We start from the raw sequence: 24,033 nt of genomic DNA on the forward strand, positions 1-24,033 counted from the left end.
TTTTACTGAAGACACCTGTTGTAGCTATTTGGTTTCAGGCTATCAAGTGGTGGTAATCCTTATTTGTTTTATAGCTCTATAAATGGATCTGAGAGCTGTAATAATACCAAGCGATTCTGCTTGCGTGCAACTTGTCTGTGGGCAGTCTTAGCTTAATTTACTGTTTACTTTTCTTTGTGTGCTCTCTACAGTCTTGTAAAGATGTGGGGAACACACTTTTTTACTGAAGACACTTGTAGTCATTTGGTTTAAGCCTATCAAGAGGCAGTAGTCCTTACTTGTTTTATAGTTCTATGAGTGGACACAAGAGCTGTATTAATACTGAGTGATTCTGCTCATGTGCAACCTGCTTATGGGCAGTCTTAGTTTTATTTTCTGTTTATTTTTCTTTGTGTGCTCTCCCTTTTCTTTTTAAAGACGTGGGAGAAACATTTTTAATGACATCTGTTATGGTCATTTGGTTTCAGCCTATCAAGAGGCAGTAATCGTTATTTGTTTTACAGCTCTATGAGCAGACGTTACTAGAGTGGCTGCTTGCTCACATCAGAACAAAATCTTTGTGTGATTTGGTGATTAAGAAAATAAGTGTACATTGAGTACAACTCAAAGTTATAACTTTACAAGTCTGCATTTCTGATTAGCAAATTAATTTTTTGTAATACTGTTATTAGTTATTATTCTTTGGGTCTTTACTACTTTGGCTACCTTATATTTACAATACAGATTTTTTTTGAGACATCAGAATATTACTGCCATCAGTGACAGACCTTTAAACTCAATACACTATACAGTTTAAAATACTTTTATTTAAATTCTACAATTCTGGGAATAGGGGGTGGCTCCCACCCAGTTATACCTACCTCTCAGGTGTCATGGGATGGAGGTCTCATGATCACCAAAAGTAAGGACCGGGATATGGAAAGTGATGGTAGCGCCTGTCCTCCATGTGAAGAAGCTTGCATGTCTGGACATAGAGGGAGCACAGGTAGTTCCTATGGTGATGCAGGTGTGCATGTCACCAACAGGGACGCGATTAGTATTAGGTATGCCTATATGATGCCTCCCCACTTCGATGAATGGACCCATGTGTCACTGGATCATAAGAAGTTACTAAGCTAATGGCCCTAGGGCCCTTACAAACCTAGCTAAGTTCTACCCTTATTTCCATGAACAGCACCTTATTCCTGTGTCTAAGAGGGACACAGGTGGAATCCACGTGGTGAATTTATGGTTACCCATCCAATCATCTAGATTGCATTTGAAGAGGGCCAATGAGGTGTTCTGTTTGACATGAAGTGGGAGTCTGTTCCAAAAATGTGGTAACTTCTGAGAGAGAAATCTGTCCCTCCATCAGGTTATATTAATGTCACATACCAGGTTAAGGTCTTTAGAACAAGTTAACCGTGTAACATTTGACTTGCAGATATGCAGCATTTCTAATAAAGCAGGGTCGGAGATCGCCTTATATGCAAGGTAGAGATCGCCTCCGAGTAGTCTGTATGAAATAGAATAAAGTGACAGTGATTTCAAATGATCCACATAGGAAAGATGCTGAAGACCTTGAATTTTCCTTGTGAGGAACCTTTGTGGTTTCTCCAATTGCTACAGGTGGTTGGAAAGGTATATACCAAAAGGGGCGCTGTGCTCAATTATTGGTCTGATGAGGGAAGAGTACAGGGAGGTTATAACTTCCTTTTTTCCTGGAGACAATGCCCTTACTTATGAGATGAGCAATATAGAATGTCCTTCTTACCACTGTGGAGACATAGTGATCAAAGCTAAGATTGCTGTCCACCTGCGTGCCCAGGTCTCTCACCACTGAGTGCGTACTTAGGGTGTTGTGATTGATGTGGTAGTTAGCAGGAATATCGCTCTTATTGAAAGGGATAATACATTTTTTGCATTGAGTTTAAGGCCATCACTTTGACACCAATCATTTGTTTGTGTAAGACCCTCTGGTAGGATGCTGACCTCATTTGGAGATTCTATGACTGCTCCCAGTTTGCAGTCATCAGCAAACGTTTCTCAGCCACAGACCTTTAGTTTTTGCTTGTACTTTGGAGAAATAGATTCCAAACAGAACACATCCCAGGACCGATCCCTGTGGAATAACAATGGTTACAGGTCTGTTATTGGAGGTGAATTCCCCTATTTTGACTATATGGATTATATCAGTGAGCCAGTTAGCGACCCATCTAATGATATAAGGGGTAATACATAGCTGAGTGAGTTTGTCAATTATGCCTGAGTGGGGGATAGTGACAGAAGCCTTGGCTAAGTCTAAGTAGGCTGTATGCACAGATTTCCCCTCATCCAGGGCCTAGGTATCTGTCTCGAAGAAGTCCACCAGGTTTAAGAGGCATGATCTCCCTTTGACAAATCCAAACTGCATAGGGTCAGGTGTTTGGAGATTACCTAGATCTTTGTTGATAAAGTCTATGATGATTCACACCATGGCCTTGCAGATAAGGCTAGTCAGGGTAATAGGTCTATCGTTCCAGGGGTCAGTGGAAGCACCACTTTTGTGCAAGGGAATAACGGTGGCCGTTTTCCATTCAGCTGGGATGAAGCCAGTGCTTAGACTATGATTGAAAAGAGTACCCAATGGTGTTGCTAATTCTTGTTGGAGCCCATGTAGGACTCAGCCTGGGATGTTATCAAGTCCCATAGATGCTGTGTTTTTGGCCTTAGAGAGGCCATTTACGACCTGCTCTTTAGAGATACAAGTTAGATGACAGGTGGTAGGGATGTCACGGGGTACGTGTGGTGGGGACAGGGGAGGTGTCACAGATGGTGAGCAGAAGACAGAAAAAATGATACAAAAATAGTACAATAAAATGAACACAAAAAATTATATTAGAAAAAAATGATATTATGCTCTTACTCTATTGCCCTAAAAGTGTTATAAAGACTGGTTACAACATACAAGATATTATCACAATCTAATCATACAGATAAAGTAGGTAACGCCTGTGAGTTTACCGTTCACAGATACTGAAAATACTTCTGAAAGCCTCAAGAATATCAAGTGTTAATAAAAAGATTATAAACTACATGAAACAAAATTAGACTTTTAAAATATCTAACAACATATAAAATGATGAAACAATATTGATAATGGAATTAAAGGAGAAATTTAAAGAATAAAAAAAAAGGGGGAAAAGACCAGATCACATTATTGCAGGAAATCTATAAAAGGCTACTATGGAATATTATTTCTTTACTGAAAATGTATTTTCAATGGTATAAAACTCTTGTAGTGCATGTAGCGCCATGATGACGCTCCAATATCATTTAAATTGCATGCTGGTTCAGCACTACTATATTGCAAGGCGCAAGACCCAACCTTAACAACGCTTAAAAGGCAATTTTTAAGTACTCTCTAAGCACTGTTAACATTGAGACTAGCACTAACAGCTGAGAGCACTGGCCAGTAAACAGCGGCAGGATGTGAAACAGCTTTATTTCAACTCCTTTTTCTGCCCGCTGAAGTACACCCAAGTACTTCGAATTACACTGCTTCCCTTAGACATGGAAAAATAAGGACATTAACCACTTTTTCACTGCTTTACCAGCTTTCAAAGCCAGCATAACACATCATATTTTTTTTTAATCTTACTTTTGACTAATTAGTACTATATGGAGCTGGAACTGCGGTGGTGGTGCTGCGGTAGTGTTGTCGCCTCACAGTAAGACATTGTCCTGTTCGATTCTCAGCTAGAGCGTCTTCTGTGTAGAGACATGCGTGAATGGGCATACCTTTGTTGAAGGTTGTGCGCCAGGGCCGGAAACTTGGCACGTAAAAATCTACTACCAATCATTAGCGGACTGGAGTTCCGCTGTGGTGACCCCTAACCGGGAAAAGCTGAAAGACACAACAAAAGTACTATATGGAGCTGATAATTATGATCAGATCTACAATTGTAATGAAACAGTAGATGTATTCGAGGATATCTTCTCTTGGGACCAAGGAGGAATCTTTTTTTTTTTTTTCTCCTGTCAATGACTCCTCCTCCCTAGTTTCTACATTGAAAACAGTTGCTTTACAGTAAGATCCAGCTTATTCTGCTAACTGGAAAGAATTATACCAGGTAATCTTTGATATTGCTTCAAAGAACCAATCTCATCATCATCTCCTTTCGGCTTATCCCGGATAGGGGTCGCCACAGCGGATCACCGGTCCGCTCATGATTGACAGTGGAGTTTTATGGTGTCGAGTTGCCAGCCCAGTGCCCAACCTGCTACAGAAGGCACACACTCACAGCTAGGGCCAATTTAGAGTGTCCAATCCACCTACAGCATGTCTTTGGGATGTGGGAGAAAACCGCAGCACCCAGAGGAAACCCACGCAACCCCACAGGGAGGACATGCAGACTCCGCAAATAAGGCACCCCAGCCGTGAATCGAACCAGAGAACCTCTAGCTATGAGGCGGCAACACTAACCGCTGCACCACAGTGGCCACCCGCTTCAAAGAATCAATCTAAACTTTGAATAATAACATGCAATAGTTACTAATTATCTGCATTATCACGAGTCAAAACCTACCATATTATAATGATATTAGCAATATACTGAAATCTCTTAAGATTATTATTTTGCGATACCTTACTATTAAAAATTGAGCTTCTCTAACATCTCTTATCTTTCACTTCTGGTTTTAGAGAAGGCTGTTATAAACATGATGAGATTAGAAGAGAAAGAAATTATTTATTTTCTGGAATGACTGTAAGAAAGGTGATTATGTAGTATGTAAATAAGACTTAGATTTAAATGAATGGTTAGTAGTTCAAAGTATTAAGACAGCTTTCTTAATCAAAAATGAAAACTGAGATTCAGAAAAATAATATCCTCTAATTTATTAAATTTCAACAATATATCAAACTCAACTTGTATTAAAATCAAATCTTCCTATATTCAATAGATCAATTTAACAGCAAAAGACTAGCATGCATAATTCACAATGTCAGCCTCTTTAAACTATCCTCATTTCTCAGAGAAGGGCATAACATGATTTGTGCTAGCTTTTTAATCTTGGATAAAAGTTGTACATTTAAACCAATAAATAAAGCAACACATGTTTTATGACTTTGAAACTTTAATGGATTTCTAGTCCAAATTTCAATAATTCTGCGTGGTCAGGCAAATTTATTTTAACTAAGCATCTAATACTATTTAATGTTTCAACACCTGTCAGTGAGCTTCCTCTTCATTGGTGTAGCTGTCTATTTTTAGAAAAAGTACTACAAAAGAACGTTTATCACACCCCCTTCCAAATATGTTTTAGATATTGCCATTGTCCTGTGCACCAAAAGGAAATTAACACAACAAATAAACCACAACTGATTATAACTACTGAACAAATTTAATCTTACTATTGAATAAAACTTAGGATAACACTCTCAGATAATTTAAAATTAGCTATGGCTATTGAAGACTGATCTGCTTCTATTATAAGCACTGTATCAATAACATGTAAATAGTATGTGTAGTTAGTTATAGGTTTATATGTTTGCCTGGTTTTCTTTTTTTACTTTCTTATGTATATACTACTGTAAGTCATTTTGAATGGCTACCTTACTGTTTTATGTCCATTACTTAAAGTGTTAACAAAAAAAAAAAAAACAAACTTTGAATTGCTCAAGCAGCGAGTTCCTCAGCAAACATCAGCAAGTCCTGTAGTACCAATGTGTATTTTCTTCAAGGAATAATTCCCTGATCAAACAGTGAGACAGAGATTTCAAGATTCTGCAGTGCCCAGGCCACTATCCATCTCTTGGTATGGTTTAATTTTCTGTCATATTTGCCATTTACAAAAAATCTTCTTTGTACTCTTTCAATACAATATGAAAATTTTAAGTGATCCCAACAATTTATTTACAAAAACACTGTTTTGCAAGGCTTGAATACTTAGAAAACCATATGCAAACAAAGTCTTGTTCAAAAAGGATAGCAATAAAAAAGTGATGAGCATCTAAATCAAAATACAAAAAGTTACAAATAAATGCAGTCACTGTAACTAGCGACATGCTGACAGGACATTTGGAAATGGTACAATGCTTCTACAGCTAAAAGTCCTACAAGACAGAAACTAAGAACCCCGAATACAATACAAGTGCTGATCTGTACTGCTGTAATCCGCTGCTACACCACAGAAGTACAGGCAAACTTCACAATAAACTAGACACTTTACATGCTGCACATTTCCAAAACAAAGTCAATGTCTGAAAGGCTGAGGAATCTTTCTTGTTGCAAAATTTTACAGAACCAACTCTACACCCAAATACAAAAGCAGCATTTCTCAGACTGTCACAAAATTAGTTACATACTCACCATACCCTATGCATGTGTTGTCCATTTTCACTCTTCTTCAAAGATTGGGTCCTGGATCAGACTCATCAACCGCTTTTACTAGACTCTCGGATCCAAGTCTCGAGCTTATCCCTCTCTCGATAATGCCCCAGTCAACCTGCTCTACCTCACATCAAGTTTGCTGGTTTATAAGCCCTACGAATAACAAATCCTAGCTATAGACAAAGTAAGAATAGTAGTCGTAGAACTGGGGCTCAAACCTGGAACAAAAGTTCCACAATAACCACAAGGTCACACCAGGAGATAATAGGAAGGGAAAGGAGGTTGACGAGTTGAGAAAGAATGAAACTGGATTACACAGATGCATAGTTACAGTTGAGTACATCACTTTAATATCTGATGTTGTCCTTTAAATTTGTTCCTCAACAATTGGGACAGATTCTCCAGCTACGTGCACCTAGGGTGGCCCTCATGGAAAGATATTTTGGAGTACTGCAGAACCAAAGGCGGCTCTGCTCTGCTCCTGGAAGTCAAATCCAATTTGCAATGAGCAATAAATGTATGAGCATTAAACCAGGTAGCTGCTGCGCAAACATCAGTAGATGTTCTAGACCAAAAGGCAGAAAAGGTTGCCATGGACCTGGTGGAGTATGCTTTAGCAGGCCTGGGTAAGGACAGGCCTTGTTGACTGTAAACAAAGGAAATGCAATCAGGAAGTCATTTAGCCAGGGTAATTTTAGAAACTGGTGAGCCCAATTTGTTTGGGGAAAGGAGACAAACAAAAGAAAAGATGGAAGAATCTAGGAGCTCGAATTACTACCCAATCCTGCTAGCCCCTGCTCTTTCAACCAATCACTCGTGCTAGAAAAAGTCAGGCAACCCTTTTACTCTCACTAACAGAGAAGACAAGACACTACCAGCAGAAGATGGCTGCCAGGAACACAGGAAACTCAACAAGCAAAACAACAAGGCCTGGATAACAGCAGGCCTCTATCCAGACTATGCTACCGGACTAGAACACAGAAACCTCACAAAAAATGCACACAAAAGCACAGATAGAGCACTCACAAACAGAAAATACAACTTTCAGTATGAAAAAGCAGTTTACAGTTATGTAATTCAATAAAAATGCAATTACAGTAATGGAACACTATCTAGCAATGAAAATACAGTTTAAACAGTATAAAACGATACAAAAATGCAGTGAAACAGTAGTGCAAAATGTAGCAGATTAGCTGTGTAGCACAACTATAAGCATTAAAAAGTGCAATTCAATGAAATAAATGTAGGAAAACAACTTATTCTGCTATTGGAGCCTCAGGGATTTTCTGTTTTGTCAAAGTGATGAATCACCACTCCTCAGCCTGGTAAAAACAAGCTATTGATCTCTCTTTATATATATATATATATATATATATATATATATATATATACACACACAAACACACACACACACATATATATATATATATATATATATATATGTGTGTGTGTGTGTGTATGTATCACTTTCTATATAAATCTCTATTTCTCTCGCTCGCTCTGTGTGTGTGTGTATATATATATATATATATATATATATATATATATATATATATATATATATATATATATATAGAGAGAGAGAGAGAGAGACACACACACACACACCAACACAGACACACACACACACACTTACGTGATGTAAAACATGTATTCTGTAGCATCCTTCGGTTGGTTTTCCATCATGTACTACATTAGCAATGAGGTCGTAAGTTGTTTGATTGTGAGCAGCCTGCACTTCCTCTGACAAGTACTCTCGCAGATCAACATTACTGTTGTAAAAAAAAGGGAAAAGATTATGTCAGATTTGTTGTTTCTCAATCAGTCAGAAGAATGAAAACAGATCAACAACATGGCAACATTTACAAAAAGAAGCAACATTCCTAAGAAAATTTGAGCCATGCTGCTGTTATACTACATTGCAGAATGGAAGTCACAATTTACAATCACAAGAAAGCCTTCAGCTGTACTAGGAGCTATAGTAAATGTTGCATGAAACCCTAATGTAACCAGTAAACCACCCTAAATTGAAAAGTCTGCTATCTTAACACACGGGTTTTCTTTGGAAACAAAAGTAATATCATCCATGGCCCAATACTAAAAGATAGCAATGCTCAATCAATACCAAAGGACAGTTCATATCTGCATTACAACTTTGTGTCCAAGCAAGCAAATATGAATGGATACTTGAAAAACACAAACGATGAACAATGATTCTGCAACCAAGTTTGACGTTCAGCCTTGCATACAGAATTCCAGTGCTTAATTCTGTACTCACTTTTGGGCAATGTCATACTGGTTTCCCCAGACGAAGCCCGAGTACCCACAGACAATGACTCCTGGCTTTGGTTCTTAATGCATGGAACTAGACTTGAGGTACTACTCCTCCTGTTTCAGAACTGACAGACATTTCTCCCTTGTCAGTGATGCATATGGCACTGCTGCTAAACAGCAAAGGACACTACAATGACCTTTACCATTCGCTGCCTCTTTCACTGATACTAGCACTGGAATCTGCATCTTCAAAATGAAGCAGACAATATCACCCAACTGTCAGCACTATGGCACTTTCTAGTAAAGATAATACAGAATAACCATACAAGTTTCTTTAATCACAAATATAGATGTATAACTACAAGAATATAAAAATGGCACTTTTGAAAGGCAATATTAAAAACAAAATAAGAAGACTGGAACAAGTACCCACAGTCACGGCCAGCCTTAGGCATAGGCGAACTAGCCGACCGCCTAGGGTGCCATAAAGGCCGGCCTTGTAAAGGGCGCAATTTTTTACTTTATTTATTTGTTTTTATTTTAATTAATTTAGTTAGTCCATTTTTTTCTTCTCGGTGCCTGCTCGATGGCACCGGAACCACAGGGCAAAGGGGGTGGTGAGCGCCCTCCCACTTTTATAGCACCACGGTATTAGCGTCTTCTCCTTTAAGGAGAATCATGTGTGCACACATACGTTTTGCAGGCACATGAAATTTAAGCTAGCAGTTTTGTTAAGAGGAATTAAGTCCATGTGTGTTCGTTTGGTTAAGAAAGAAGGTAAGTGTATGTGTGTGTAATTTAAACTATTGGCTGCTGTATGCGTGAGAAAGTGTGTGTGTGTGTGTGTGTGTGTGTGTGTGTGTGTGTGTGTGTGTGTGTGTGTGTGTGTGTGTGTGTATATGGAATTTAAGTTAGTATGGAAAAGCTGTGGTCTGTGCAGTGCAGTTTGGTTCCTGGTGGATGCATGGTTTCTACATTGGGAATGAGGGATTTAAGATAGAAGTGTGAGAATTCAGGGGAAATTAGTTTGAAGAGTAAGGTGCTTAATATGACTTTTATTCTGTGAAAGATTGGTAGCCAGTGTGCTTTAGTGAGTACATTGCAGTGGCATTCTGGCTTGGTAGCTATTCTAATGAATCTGCAAATACTGTTGGCGTGAAAGATTTCTCTTTGAAGCTGTCACTACAAGAAATGAGTCAATATATAGGTTGTTAAGGAAATACTCTTCCCAGTATCATTCCTTCCTTCAGGGAAGAGAAAGTGGAGTGAAATATCTCATCTCAAAAACAGATGGAAGTTGATTTTGTTTTTTGTTCCTTCAATAAGGTGCAGAAAGTTAAGATGCTGCTCTATAGAAATTGCAAGATATCCAAAGTGTCGTGCCATTTCTATGGTATTAGGTTATTGGTTATCTGCCATTCCCATATACATTGTTGAGTTTGTGTCTTCCCCTAAATGACACTGATTAGTGTTTCTGGTGTTCTGAGAGAAAGAATTGTATTCGGTCTTCTTGGAGATGGCTCCTTATTACACAATGGTGGTGGTAGGACCTGTAAATTACCATAATGGCTGCATGTAGGATGATAGAAATATGGGGGGAGTTCTCCAGGGAGCTAGTTGGTCAATAAAGAAAATAGAATTAAAGAAACTCCTGAACCTTGGGGTATTCTTGTAGTCAGTGGAGTGGGCGATGATTTGGAGTTCTGTATTTTGACATAAGAGTTTATTAGTTAGGAAGTTTTTGAACTAAGAAAGAGCTTGATTGTTTACTCATGCATTCAGTTAGTGATTCAAAGAGGAAGGGATAAAGACTGCTCCAGTATAGCTACTTTGATCTGTGTTTAATAGACCATCATCTGTTAGGGTGAACATTGGCTTATTCTAGGTAGTTTATAATGGTTTGCGCGGTTCTGACATTCCAAAAGACATGGCTGTTTGGGAAAGAAAACCTCTTAGGATTGAAGATAGTTGTAGAGCTCAGAGTAAACTACTTTTCTTAAAAATTTCCTCAGGATGGGTATGGCTGGTACAGGGTAGATACTGATATTACTATATAATGATCATATTTCTTTACTATCAGGCATTAAAATGTTTTCTCTGTAAGGTACTAAGCGATATATCACAAAGAAAATTTGGCAAGATGTTAAGTTGTCATTGCCAAAACATGACGGACAAAGAAGCTGGTGTCTGACAACATCCTTTATAAAGATAGATGGACACAGTTAATTGGTTAATAGAAGTATTATGAGTGTTTTGTTACTTAATGCCTTAATAGTCCATTGTAGCATTTCTTTATATATTTGTGTCCATTAGGCTTACCTGGTTAACAAGTGCCCAAGTGTCCCTTTTCAGTGGTGACTCAGGAGTACTCTTCTTAATGACTTACAGAAAGTTGCACAGCAGGAAAATGGAGATGGATGGAAATTGACACTGTTTGTTGGATATAAGCAGCAGCTTATTAACAAGTCGGAGCCTTAATCCTGTACTTGATGATGCTCTGCCCTGATTGTATGCAGCATGTTGTTCAGATTTCTTGTGCTAAGAGGTTGAGAGGTATGGATGCATGGTATGTCATGCCCCTAGTTGTCGATTATTTGGTGCATTTTAAGGGTGCCCCCTCCTTTGTCTAAGATGCCTAGCAACTATGAAGTGTTGTCGGTTTCTCAGTCATTTCCTGTTGCAATATTACCAACTTACCAATTGTTTTCTTCAATGTAATGCAGGCAATTGATTCTTCAAGGGCAGCAGGCACTGAATTTGTAGATGAAACAATGAGATGGTAAAGTTGTTTGCCAGGAGCAACCTCATTAGTTATAGGTTTCTTTAATGCGGAATTATTCAGATGATTTTACTTCTGCAGAGATTGTGCATATTGAATGATGAGTGATTTTGGTGAATTATAATGACCAAAGTCTGACTGCACTTTTATGATGAAATTTTATGAAATAGGTTGTTTTGTCATTATTCGTTCATATATCTTGTTTCATTGTTTATTAAAAGAATGTTTAAAACTACAAATTTAAAACATTCTGACAAGTGGTGCTGTATTACACAAGGAATATAATCAGGAAGGTGAATCAAAGAACAAATACATGTATGTAAGGCCCTAAAAAATGTGTGCAAGGAGCCTGTGTTTTAAAAATGGTCCAAAGGTAAACTCCAGTGGCCCAATGCATTTTCTATGAACGTGGGTTTTCGTGCTGTTTCAATGAATGCAAGTTTCAAGGGCAGAGAAGTTTACTGCTCATGTAAGTCTGTTTTCATTGTGAGGCTGTGTTTGTTTAGCAAATTGCTATATGTGCTGGTGCTATTTTATTTCAATACCTGCAATATGCACACTGATAGGTTTGAAGAGTGTTTATGGCAACTGGTGAGAAACAGCCAAGTAATGGAACACTGGAATGGTTGGGGGGTAGGGGGTTGTTGCAGGAGGGGCTGTTCGGTGGGAGGGTGATTGTCAGCTTAAAACTACAAACTATATCTTAAACTATTTATTGTGTTCATTATCTATAGGAATAAAGTAGAGTAGAGTTTTGATTTTGGGAGAAATGTGTCCCTCATTCCCTCAGCCAACAGGTTGAGCGCTGTACAACAGCACCATTTCCGCCTAGCAAAGATGGCATCAGCCTCCCAGACCAGCAGCAGAAAGTCATAAAATATAAGGGCTTGCTGCATGAACATGATTTTATTGGATGCTTAACAATAACGGCTACCCCCCTAGAATCTGCAGAACCGTTGCTCTCAAGACCGCTAAATGACGTGCTTCTTTCTCCCTGGTAAAATCAGTGGTTTAAAAAGTGACACAAACAAGCTGCAAGTTAAAGAAGACAGAGATAAAACAGATTTATGAAATGCATTCTATCTTTACTTTATATATATATATATATATATATATATATATATATATATATATATATATATATATTTATCACAACCAGTGTTTTTTGTCATTCTAATTTCATGGTTTGGGACGTTTAGGAAGTATGTAACTTTCTGTATATTGTCTCTGTAGGACAAGCCATTGTTCTGGGGAAATACGCATTGATTGTTTTAGTGTGAAATCAGAAAATAAATGGATGGATGTTCAAAGGGAAGTGGTGGAATGTGAAATCAGATGTGAGCTGATACAAGTATGCCTTTTCAGCCTTCTGTACAAACGTTAAGCTACTTTAGAATCATTATATTTGACTTGTGAAAGCTGTAACAAATAGTTGAGAATAGCATTTTATTGTTATCTAAGGCAGACAGCATATGAGAGACATTACTAGATTTAAATACCAAGTAGCGTACATCTCAAGTTGTCAGTATATTGGTATATTATATCTTGTGTAGTGCCCTCCCTCCCCTTTTCTATATTTTCAGGATTTTGGGACAGTAGCCGGCCAGAGTCCATATAGCGGTCACCTCAAAACTCTTGACAACTTTGTCTTTAGGAGAAATTATTCCCGCAGTAATCAATGTCATTTTGATCTGGAAGAACAAGTTGTCTAATCAAGAAAAGATGTGCTTCCTTCTTTTACCCCCCCCCCCCACCGGTAGTCTGGAGCCCAAGTTTAGAATGCAAATGAGGTGTGCAGTATTAGCACATACCCTTATCTGGTTGTTTCATGGGGATCCACATTTTTTATGATGGTGATGGGGGGTCTCTGTCTTAAAGGTTTCCTGCTCCTTCATCTGCCTGTTGGGGGAACAGCAGCATACCTCCTTAGCCAGAAAACGTAGGTAGCACGCTACCACAGCCAGGGTACATTAACGTGGCCTTACAAAACAATGCTATTAATTTATATGCTATCACTGTCTGTCTTTAGATAACAGTGCTAATATATTACAAGTGTCCTTGATTTATTTCTGGCTTTGTTCTTGATTTGTAGCGTTGCACTTTCTCAAGATGTTAAAGTAGGTTGAGGATATGTTTGAACTAATTAAAAGGTTAAAAATGCTTGCACAACTGAGTGTTTTTGTTGAACTTTAATCTTACTGTGATGGCTGCAGCTATTTGTTGTTTTATTTTGCCATTTCACACTGAGCTAATCGGAGGAAGTTGGAGGAAGGGCTCTGAGCTAAGTAATCTGTCATATATAACATTAAGTATCCTGTTTTTTGCTTATTTCTGAGTTATTTATAGCACTTTTATTTTACTCGCTGTGTGTGAGGTATTAAGTAGAATTTTCTACAATTGTTAAGCATCTGGCTGGTTTTGTTTGTTCTGATTTTTGTTTCCCACCCTCCCTCCGTCCTGGTATCTTGTTTTTTATACTTGGTGGCTTTGCAGTTGCCCGCCCCTACTGTAAATTTGATCTGGGACACTCTTTCCAGTCTAGTGTCATTACCTCATTCTACCTATTCCAGGGAGAACATTTGAGAAGGCCAACCCAGTTAGCTTCTGCTCCTCCTTTCCCCTTTACAAAAAAAAAAAATATATATATATATATATATATTTTTTTTTTTTCCTAAGCTTGTTTCCTGCCTTTCCTATAAGTTGTCTAGTCCAGATACAGATTTGCTGTATCCAGGACTGTTTGTAAGCTTCTAAGCCCCAAATCCTTTCTGTTTTGGAGGGAAGCCTTCTAGCTTAATTTTGTTTCTTAGAACTAGCCAGTTTTCTAGTTTCAGCACTCAAATCTGTTTCTTTGAGCTCAGCACTTGTTCAGAACTCATTGTAAGCACTAAATAAGCTAAAAATTACTACAGCACTTAACTTTGCTCACATGACTAGAGGAAAACAGTTTTTAATACTTATTAAATAAGCACATATCCAGGCATATCTAAGGGTCAGCTCCCAGTGTTTTCTCCTGTCTACCTGATGAATCTGGGCATCTTGGGGCAATGCACCAATTGCCTCATGTACACAGACAACCCTCTACTCCTACCACCCAACACTACAACCTATGAGAAATGCACTTACATAACCAAACTGGAAGCAAAGCTCTCTTCACCAAAGACTGGACTAGACAGTCAAGAAGAGAAGGTAAACACTTGCACCACACCACACTCATCACATAGTCCCTCAAAACCTACACCACCAAAACACATACATAGAAACACAAAACACACACCTACATTCGCAGAGGCTCTCAAAACAAATCTACCCAAGCAACAAGCAGAAACGCAAGCAACCTCTACCCCCAACACAACCCAAATGACACACAGCCCACAAACTCAGTGTGCCACTCAACCACATCCCATAAGGCATAACAACATACCCAACACTCTAGTCAGGCACACCAGGCTGCCTGTCAGGTGCCAGGATCCGCCACATAATGCATGCACTCAGGTCACTCCACAGCAAGCACAAATATGACTCTGTCATTGTCCATGCTGGTGTGAATGACCTGAGACGTACCTCCCTGGACTACATGAAAAGAGACATGGAGGAGCTTTCTGATCCTGTAGCCCAGGCAGGTATGACCCTAGCCCTGAGTAGCAACCTGCCATCACCCAGAATGATACCACAGTACAAGGACAAGATGATTGACTTCAACAATTGGCTAAGCTTCTGGTGTCATTCTAAGGGAATCCAGTATCTGTCTGCCTGGGATAACATGATTGACAAACCACGATGCTTTGCCAGAGATAGACTGCACCTGTCGCCTTGGGATTCCGGATACTGGCTAAGGCTCTTGCCAACCCTATAGTGCCTTTTTTAGGCAAGATTCAAATGACAAATTCACCACCATAACAGGTACAAGCAAGCCAAATCTGAGGGTAATGCTACTTAATGCTAGAAGTCTAAACCTCAAAATGCACTCACTCGAGGCACTCCTTAAAATGGAGAACATCGACATCTGTGCAGTGACAGAGACCTGGTTCAAGGCTCCAGAGAGCACCCCTGCATTACCAGGCTATAATTCATACCACACCTTTCGGCCACCTAATCTGGACCGAAGCAATAAAGGTGGAGGCGTGTCCATATTCATTAAGGATATCCACACCTCCAGGCTAGTTGCTCAGCATAATGCATCTGAGATTATCCAAGTGCAACTAACTCTGGGCAAGACAGCAATGCAAATTGTAGCTTGCTACAGATCCCCCACCATGCCCCAGGATTCCCACTCCTCATTTCTTGATACACTGAAAAATATTAGGGTACAACCTAACACCCTAATAATGGGCGATTTCAACTACCCCACCATTAACTGGGAAAACTACTCATGTACCAACTCTTGTGCTCAACATTTTTTGGAATTCATAAATTCCAGTGCCTTGGATCAACTTATCCACACCCCCACCAGGGGCAGCAATATCCTAGACCTGGACATTACCAACATGGGCAACCGGTGTTCCACACCAGAGGTCAATTCCTCGTTGGTCAGATACGACCACAAGCAAATCACCCTAGACATCCACATCCCACCCCCACTCCCCATTAGGAAAACCACCGTAAAAAAATTCTCCAAAGCCAACTTCATGCTCCTTAAGACAGAAGTGTCAAACTTCACGACACCCATGCTAACGGACAATAGAGATACGACTGCTGAATCCTATACAATTGCACTTTATAAGCACTTACACGAGTGCATGGATCGTGCACTCCCTAACAGAACCAAGATGCTATCCTCCAAAGAAAGGAAGCCAATCTGGTGGTCCCCTGCTCTAAACAAACTCTACAACAGAAGAAAGAAACTGTTGCAAAAAAAAAAGTAAAATCCCATGATTGGAGGAATTCCGTGGTCAGCCTCAGTAAGAAGCTGAGATCCCTCATAAAATCCTCCAAAGCTAGTTACGAAAACAAAACTGCCACTGATTCTAAAGACAACCACAAAGCATTCTATAGCTATGTCAAGAATTTCATTGGCAACACTCAGATCTGCTCTGAGTTACAGCCCAATGGCACTAAATATACAGAACCAACTGATATTGCAAACATCCTGGCAGATAGGTTCAGTGCTAACTTTACCCCTCTCTCATCCCCCAAAGGGCCCATCTCTATACCGGAAGAATGCAAAGTACCTGTAATCACGGCTGCACAGGTAAAAAACACACTCTCCAAAGCCAAGAACACAGCATCCATGGGACCGGACAACATCCCAGGCTGCGTTCTACATGAACTACAGAACGAACTTGCACCCCACTGAAGTACCATGTTCAATAATAGCCTCGCCTCAGGCTTTGTGCCCACTGAATGGCGCACAGCAACGGTTATCCCACTCCACAAAGAGGGAGCCACCACGGACCCTGGGAACTACCGCCCCATTAGCCTGATGAGCTTGGTCTTCAAGGCTATGGAGCGTATCATCATGGAACTTATAAACAATGACATTGGTAATCTCCAAACTCTGGACCCTACCCAGTTCGGGTTTAAGGCAGATCACGTCTCCTAAACCTGACAGACTTCTTTGAAGCAGTCACCAAAGCCGTAAATAAGGGTAAGGTGGTTCACACAGCCTATCTAGATCTCACCAAGGCTTTCAACACCATCCCCCACTCTGGAATTATAGACAAACTCACAAAACTAGGTATAAATCCCTATGTCACAAGATGGGTTGCCAACTGGCTCACTGACAGAACCCACACTGTGAAAGTAGCAGACTCTAAATCCAACTTCAGACCAGTGACAAATGGAGTACCACAGGGTTCAGTCCTAGGTCCTCTCCTGTTTGGTATCTACTTCTCTGAAGTACAGGCTAACACAGAAGGTCTTTGGCTAACAAAGTTCGCAGATGACTGAAAACTAGGAGCCATAATCAAAACTATAACGATGTGGACATCCTACAAAAGGGCCTCACTGAGACAGATGCCTGGTATCAATGCCATGGCCTCAAGCTCAATGCCAAAAAGTGCATTGTCATCCCTTTTGCTAAAAACTCTGTACCCATGAACTACCACATAGGCGGTAGTCTACTTAACACCGAAAGTGTGATAAGAGACCTTGGGACACAGATGGACAGTAGTCTCTCCTTTGATAATCACATCGCCACAGTAGTCAGGAAATCCTTCTACGTGGCACACCTCATCACAAAAGGTTTCTCATCCAGGAAAAAAGAGGTCATTGTTCCCCTCTACTCATCACTCATTAGACCCATTATAGAGTACAACGCCCCTTTTGGTATGTACCTCACAAGACATCTACAACAACTGGAAAGGCCACAGAAATACCTCACAAAGAGGATTACCGGCCTAAAACAGATGACCTACGCAGACTGTCTCAAAAAACTCCAGCTTTACTCTGTCGCATATAGTCTGCTCAGAGGCGATCTCTGCCTAATAGGCATACAAAGCTATGTCAAACCCAGAGCTGTTGGACATGCTCCACGTAAAGAAATCCCAATCCTTCCGAGCTACACACTCTAGGGACCTAAACCTTGTCACCACAATAAACAGAACATGCTGGAGAAATAGATTCCTGTCCCAGAGACTTCCCATACTCTGGAACAAACTACCTATCTAACTAAGCTCCTCATTAGTACTCTTCAAGAAAAATCCTGATGACTGGATGGGAGATAGGAAATTCACCCCGGGGATCACTTCTGTGGCTCTGCTTGACAGGGGCATAGGAAAATAATTTTCTTGGGTGGCAAAAGCCAGGGTTCCATTTGGCTAGGCTTATAGGTTCATAGGTTCATACTAGGCTATCTGCCCTAGGGCATTTATAAGCCTAGCCAGAGTGTGTTTGGCTTTCACCATCCATTTTAAATGAATTTTGCTATGCCTTTTTTCGAGGTTAGTATACTGTGCCTCTGTCTAACAGTGACACAGAAGTGATACCCGGGGTAAACCTACTATCTCCCATCCACTCAAGATTCCTCTTGAAGAGAGTCAATGAGGGACTCTGCCTAACCAGGACTGGGATTTTATTCCAGAGTGAAGGGAGCCTCTGGGTTATGAATCTGTCCCTCCAGCATGTCCTATTTATTTCAGTGCTGAGGTTCAAGTCTCTCGAGTGCGTAGCTCGATGGGATTTGGATTTTCTGAGGTGCAGCATGTCCATTAATTCTGGGTTGGACATGGCTTTATACGTCAGGCACAGATCGCCTCTGAGCAGGCGGTATGCCACTGAGTATAGCTGGAGTTTCTTTAACCGGGCAGCATATGGCATCTGTTTGAGCCCTTTGATCCTATTGGTGAGGTACTTTTGGGGTCTTTCCAGTTGCTTCAGGTGTCTGGTAAGGTACATCCCAAAAGGGGCATTGTACTCAATTATGGGCCTGATGAGGGATGAGTAAAGAGGCACGATGACCTCCCCTGATCTAGATGTGAATCCCTTCATGATTAGGTGGGCTATATAAAATGTTTTTCTAACCACTTTGGCCACGTGGTTGTCAAATGAGAGATTGCTATCAACTTGGGTCCCCATGTCCCTAATTACTTCTTCCGTACTTAATGGATTATCATCTATGTAGTAATTTGTGGGCACTTTGTTTTTGCCAAAGGGGATGACTATACATTTTTTGGCGTTTAGCTTGAGGCTATGGCTCTGGCACCAGTTGTCTGTTTCTATGAGGCCCTTTTGTAGGATGCTTGTGTCGGCTGGAGAGTCTATTATGGCGCCCAGTTTGCAGTCATCTGCCAACTTGGTCAGCCACAGTCCTTCCGTGTTAGCCTGTACCTCCGAGAAATATATATATACCGAACAAGAGAGGTCCCAGGACTGAGCCTTGTGGGATGCCACTTGTAACTGGTTTGGAGTCTGACATGGCTCCAGCAATTCTAACCATGTGGGTTCTGTCCTTGAGCCAATTTGCAACCCATCTAGTGACATAGGGGTTTATATTTAAGCTGGTGAGCTTATCTATAATGCCCGAGTGGTGTATTGTATCGAAGGCTTTTGCAAGGTCCAAGTAGGCTGTGTGGACCACCTTCCCCTCGTCAATGGCCTTGGTGACTGTTTCAAAGAAATCGACCAGGTTTAAGAGGCAGGATCTGCCCTTAACAAAGCCGAACTGGGTAGGATCCAGTGTCTGTAGGTCCCCAATATCTTTATTTATGAGGTCCATGATGATCCTTTCCATAGCTTTGCAGACCAAGCTAGTCAAGATAGATAGTTTCCAGGATCCGTTGAGGCACCACCTTTGTGGAGAGGGACCACTGTTGCTGTACGCCACTCTTTGGGTACATATCCTGTAGTAAGGCTGAGATTGAACAGTAGTTTTATGTTTGGGTTTAGTTCTTCTTGGAGTTCATGTAGGACGCAGCCCGGGACACCGTCTAGGCCCTAGGGTCAATAGCCTAGTACCTACCAATGAACCTGTGTTGTATTTAGTATCTATTCCTGCAGTCAGATTTGGCATTAACTACCATAAGAGCAACAACTCTTCAGAAACAGTCTTGTTTATAATAATGCTGCATAAGAGAAACTTAGATGGTGAACTCAAAACTGAAATGGCTGAAACAAAGGAGTTTGATTTTATTAAAGCCTAACAGCAGTAGTCATGTAATGTGTGACTGAACAGATTCTGCTTTGATATTGTGATGTACTTGATTTTTTAATGCAGATCAATAAAATGTTAAAGCACATTTGATAGCCACATAAGCATTGCTAGTGCAGCTTTTCGAAGGAGTATTTGTTTTGATTTTACCTTCTGATTTTGTCAAAAATGCTATATTTAACTCTTGCTCATTTTTTTGTTGTTTTGTGTTGGGCAATGCCATTTTACTTGTTTTCTAATGATACATTTTTGAGTTTTAGTTTCTTTAGTGTGAATTTTTGGTGCATCAGATTAGTGTCAGTTTTTATTATTATTATTTAGTCCTTACTTAGCTGCTGAAAATATATAATATGCGGAAATGAAAAGACAATGGCTGGGATTAAAAATAAAAAAACACAATCACCAGCAATGTATCAGTGCCCAATGGTACAACATGGCATAATGTGATTTAGAGAGGCAATGAGGCTGCATGGAGCGATCTCATTAGTAGCTCATTAGAATGTCTATGAATTACAGGTAACTATGCTAGTGTCCCTCCTGCCAACAGTACAACTGAGCACACACTGAAAGGCATCCAGACAACTGACAGCAGATTTGGTTCCTAGAAATATATTTGAATAAGATTAACTTCAGTGAATCATATTTACCTCAACTAAATTAAAAACACTTGGAGACATTTAGACAGAGATCATAGCCAAGTTGGTATTCCCAATTTTACATAAAGAATTTAATATAGAATAACAACACAAAATTCACGCAAGTTTTACAAAATAAATTAAATCCTTGTAGTACGACTGATTTTTCATGCATTTAAACATTGAAAGAACTGGAGTGTCTTTTGTGGGAGTGACGCATCTGTGGGCGTGGCTCAAACAGGGGTGTTCCTTGACTATGGTGTGGGTGGGGCTTAAGGGGCGCCAGAGCAGTACTTCGCCTAGGGTGCCGTTTCAGCTAAGGCCGGCCCTGCCTACAGATGAATAGAGCAGAGCTGTACAAGGGAATGACAATAAAAGTTATGTACCCCTACAGTAAAGACAGGCAAGGAAGGGTCTGATGATAAACGTAAAAGATCATTTTTTTTTTATCTCCCTGGCATTAGTTTGTTTTTGGTTCTAACCATTCTTTCTTATTTTAACCAACCTTATGTCAAGCAGAGTCTTGGCAACAGCAAAAACAAACTAAGGGTTCACCTTCTTAGGAGCATTGCCTTCTAATGTACATCTGCAAATAGTATCAATAAATATACAGGTCAGTTGCATTGCATATAGTTACTGCAGGGGAAGTACCACCAACAGATATCTAAGGGAGTAAGTAAAGCCTGATACAGTACATCCATGTCAGGTACTCATTTTAACAAGATTTTCTAGAAGAAATCGAGATCTCTGGATTAAGCCCCAGGGAAACTGCATTTGTTTGACCTTTTTTTTTCACAGCTGTTTTTATTCACCCTGCACAGACCCAGTGTTGATCTTGCTCCAACAAGACACTAACACTAGTGCAACATAACATGAAGCTTCCTTACATCACACAACTACATCAGTTCTGTGCCAAGAAATGTCTGCAGATGCTCGCCATAAAAGACATGCATGCACACGTGCATATACATTAAAATATCTTTACAGCAACTGCTTCAACAAAAAACAAAAACACAGCTTCTCTTACATTTTTGCAGGGGAACAAGCCCCCCAGCACCCCCCACACCCCCTGCAAATAATATATACCAACTCTGAGATCGCAGTACAGTGAGGAAAAGGGTGCATTACCCAATCCGTGCTGTACTCCATTCAGAAGCTCCAAGCGCTGCGAAATAAGTGCAATCATTGTTTCAATATTTTAAACTTCGGGAAAGTAAACATTCAGCTTTATGCAATTTCAGTGGCATTTCACTGGATTGATTTTCGGTGATTTGAACTTTCACTAATGTAACCTACACACACACACACAATAAATTTTGTATTTTATATGTATGTGTGTGTGTGCGTGCAGCATGTATACATGTGTGTATATGTATATGTATGTGTGTATATATATATATATATATATATATATATATATATATATATATATATATATATATATATATATAGATACATTTGTTATGACACACACACCACACAAATACTTAAATATTTATAAAATGCCTCAGAAAAACAGGCAATCTTATTGGCTAGCATGTGTTGGACTATAGTAAGTTTCCTATCCAAATGACCACAAAACAATCACAAATAAACAGAAATCATGTCACTTCATGAAAGTGTAATAGCATTCTTGGCTGAATGCTGAAAGTAGAGCCAAGTAGGAACTTGGCATTACTTTAGAAGTTTAAGCATGTTCACTGCTGCAATAAAACTTAGCACTTCAACTATTTTGACTTCCAATGCATTGCAGATTCTTCCTCTAAGCCAGGGGATAGCCTCCACCTGGATATCAGGAAGTCAGTGGTATAAAAAGGGACATCGGCCTGCACAGTCTTTAGTTCTTTCTTTCCTCACCCCTCCCTGCATGAAAGTAGAGGTCTGGAGTTAAAGCACTGACTGGCCTGAAGATGAGAATTTCCAGGAGTAAGCCCAGTCAGAAGACCTGAAAGCTGCCTCTCCAGCCATAGGTCAATCCTGGGGCCACCTGTTGGACACCCCTATCATAGATGTATACGAAAAGGAAAAGGAGGGCAATGGTATGGCAACACTTAACATCTACAGCAATGATATAACTCCTATACAAGTGCAGTGCATTTGTTGCAAGTTTTATTATTGTAGTAATGAAATTTGAGAAGATTTACAAAGCTTAAAGAGGACTGGTTGGTTGGCCCTAAGGGGGGAGGGATCTGCATGAGTTCATGTAGGATGTCTCTGGCAAGCCCTACCCTTGTTCTAGAGGAGATGCCCAAGTTATACTGCCTGGAGAAGATGTAGAAAGATGACCCCATAGCTGCAACTGGTCCTTCTCAAACAATTCAGTTGTGGTAGTTTGTCAGGCCCTAGTGGAGTCAGCTTTAAGCCACACAAAGTGTAACAAAAGGCAAATGCTGTACTAGCCATTCTGATAAAGTCTGCTCAGAAACAGACTTTCTTTTCCTCCTTCTCCATAGCAAAGGAAACAATAAATGTTCAGAATGCCTTATTTCTTTGGTTCCTGTCCAAGTAATATCGCAACTGCCTATGAACATCAAGGGTACAGTACTTCCCTCCTTGCTTTGGGGAGCTGAAAAAAAGGCAGATGGATACCTTAATTCAAAGACAGTTCAATTTACAACTTTAGATATGAAGCTACGCTTACTACACATGGTGAAAATGCCCTTATGGAATATAAGGAAGGGCTGTGCACATTAAACTTTGCAGTTCTGAAAATCTTCTGACTGAGGTTACTGCCACTAATAAACTGTTTTCCTCATCAAAACGTTTAGTAGAGTGGTAGCATCTGGTTCAGAAGAAGGTAAGGTCAGCTCTTCTATTACACACTTGAGGTCCAATGGTGGAGTTTTCCATTGTAAGGAATCCTGCATAAGATCACCCAGAAGAGATTTCCTCACTGGCACCAAGGAGTGGGAGGGGCCCCTAGGAAGATGGGCTGAAACGTACCTTCACTGAGGCATAAAACTTGTAAACATCTGACTGGCAGTCAAGGATGATGGACACCAATGCATCAGCCAGGACCCTTCACTTAGCACCAAAGGGAGACTCTTTACCACTTGGGTATGACTTCATTGACAGCCTTAATATGTGCAGGGCATCCTCTGCAAACATCTGTCTAAAGCATACAAGTGTTAAATCATCCATGCTGTCAGCTTTAGAATATTCAGGTTGAAGTGCCAGTCCACACTCTGGGGCACCAGAACAAGGTTTTATCCTTACTAAGCTCAAATGTAGGGAAAATAAATATGGGATAAACAGAGGCTATGAGTAGCCTTTTTGACTAGTCTTACTTGATCTTTTGCATCAACCTTAGGACAATGGAGTAATGGAGAAAAATTTGAGATAACTATACCAACCCAGTTTATACAGCAACATTTACTGAACTACCTGTTTCATGGAGATGCAAAA

The 24,033-nt window shown here is 40.1% G+C and overlaps 1 protein-coding gene across 2 annotated transcripts in view; it reads right to left on the reverse strand.

Annotated features, from left to right (window-relative positions):
* The window catches only part of USP39 (ubiquitin specific peptidase 39), an 882,613-nt gene that overhangs the window by 206,841 nt on the left and 651,739 nt on the right, over window positions 1–24,033 (reverse strand). For both annotated transcript variants that reach the window (XM_044084285.1, XR_006366329.1), the window contains exon 11: window positions 7,990–8,125. In XM_044084285.1, the coding sequence (XP_043940220.1) occupies window positions 7,990–8,125 (136 nt within the window). The remainder of the gene's footprint in view (window positions 1–7,989; window positions 8,126–24,033) is intronic.

This window comes from Protopterus annectens, chromosome 9.part0 (assembly GCF_019279795.1).
Source record: "Protopterus annectens isolate FY-2018-M chromosome 9.part0, PAN1.0, whole genome shotgun sequence".
NCBI lineage: Eukaryota > Metazoa > Chordata > Ceratodontiformes > Protopteridae > Protopterus > Protopterus annectens.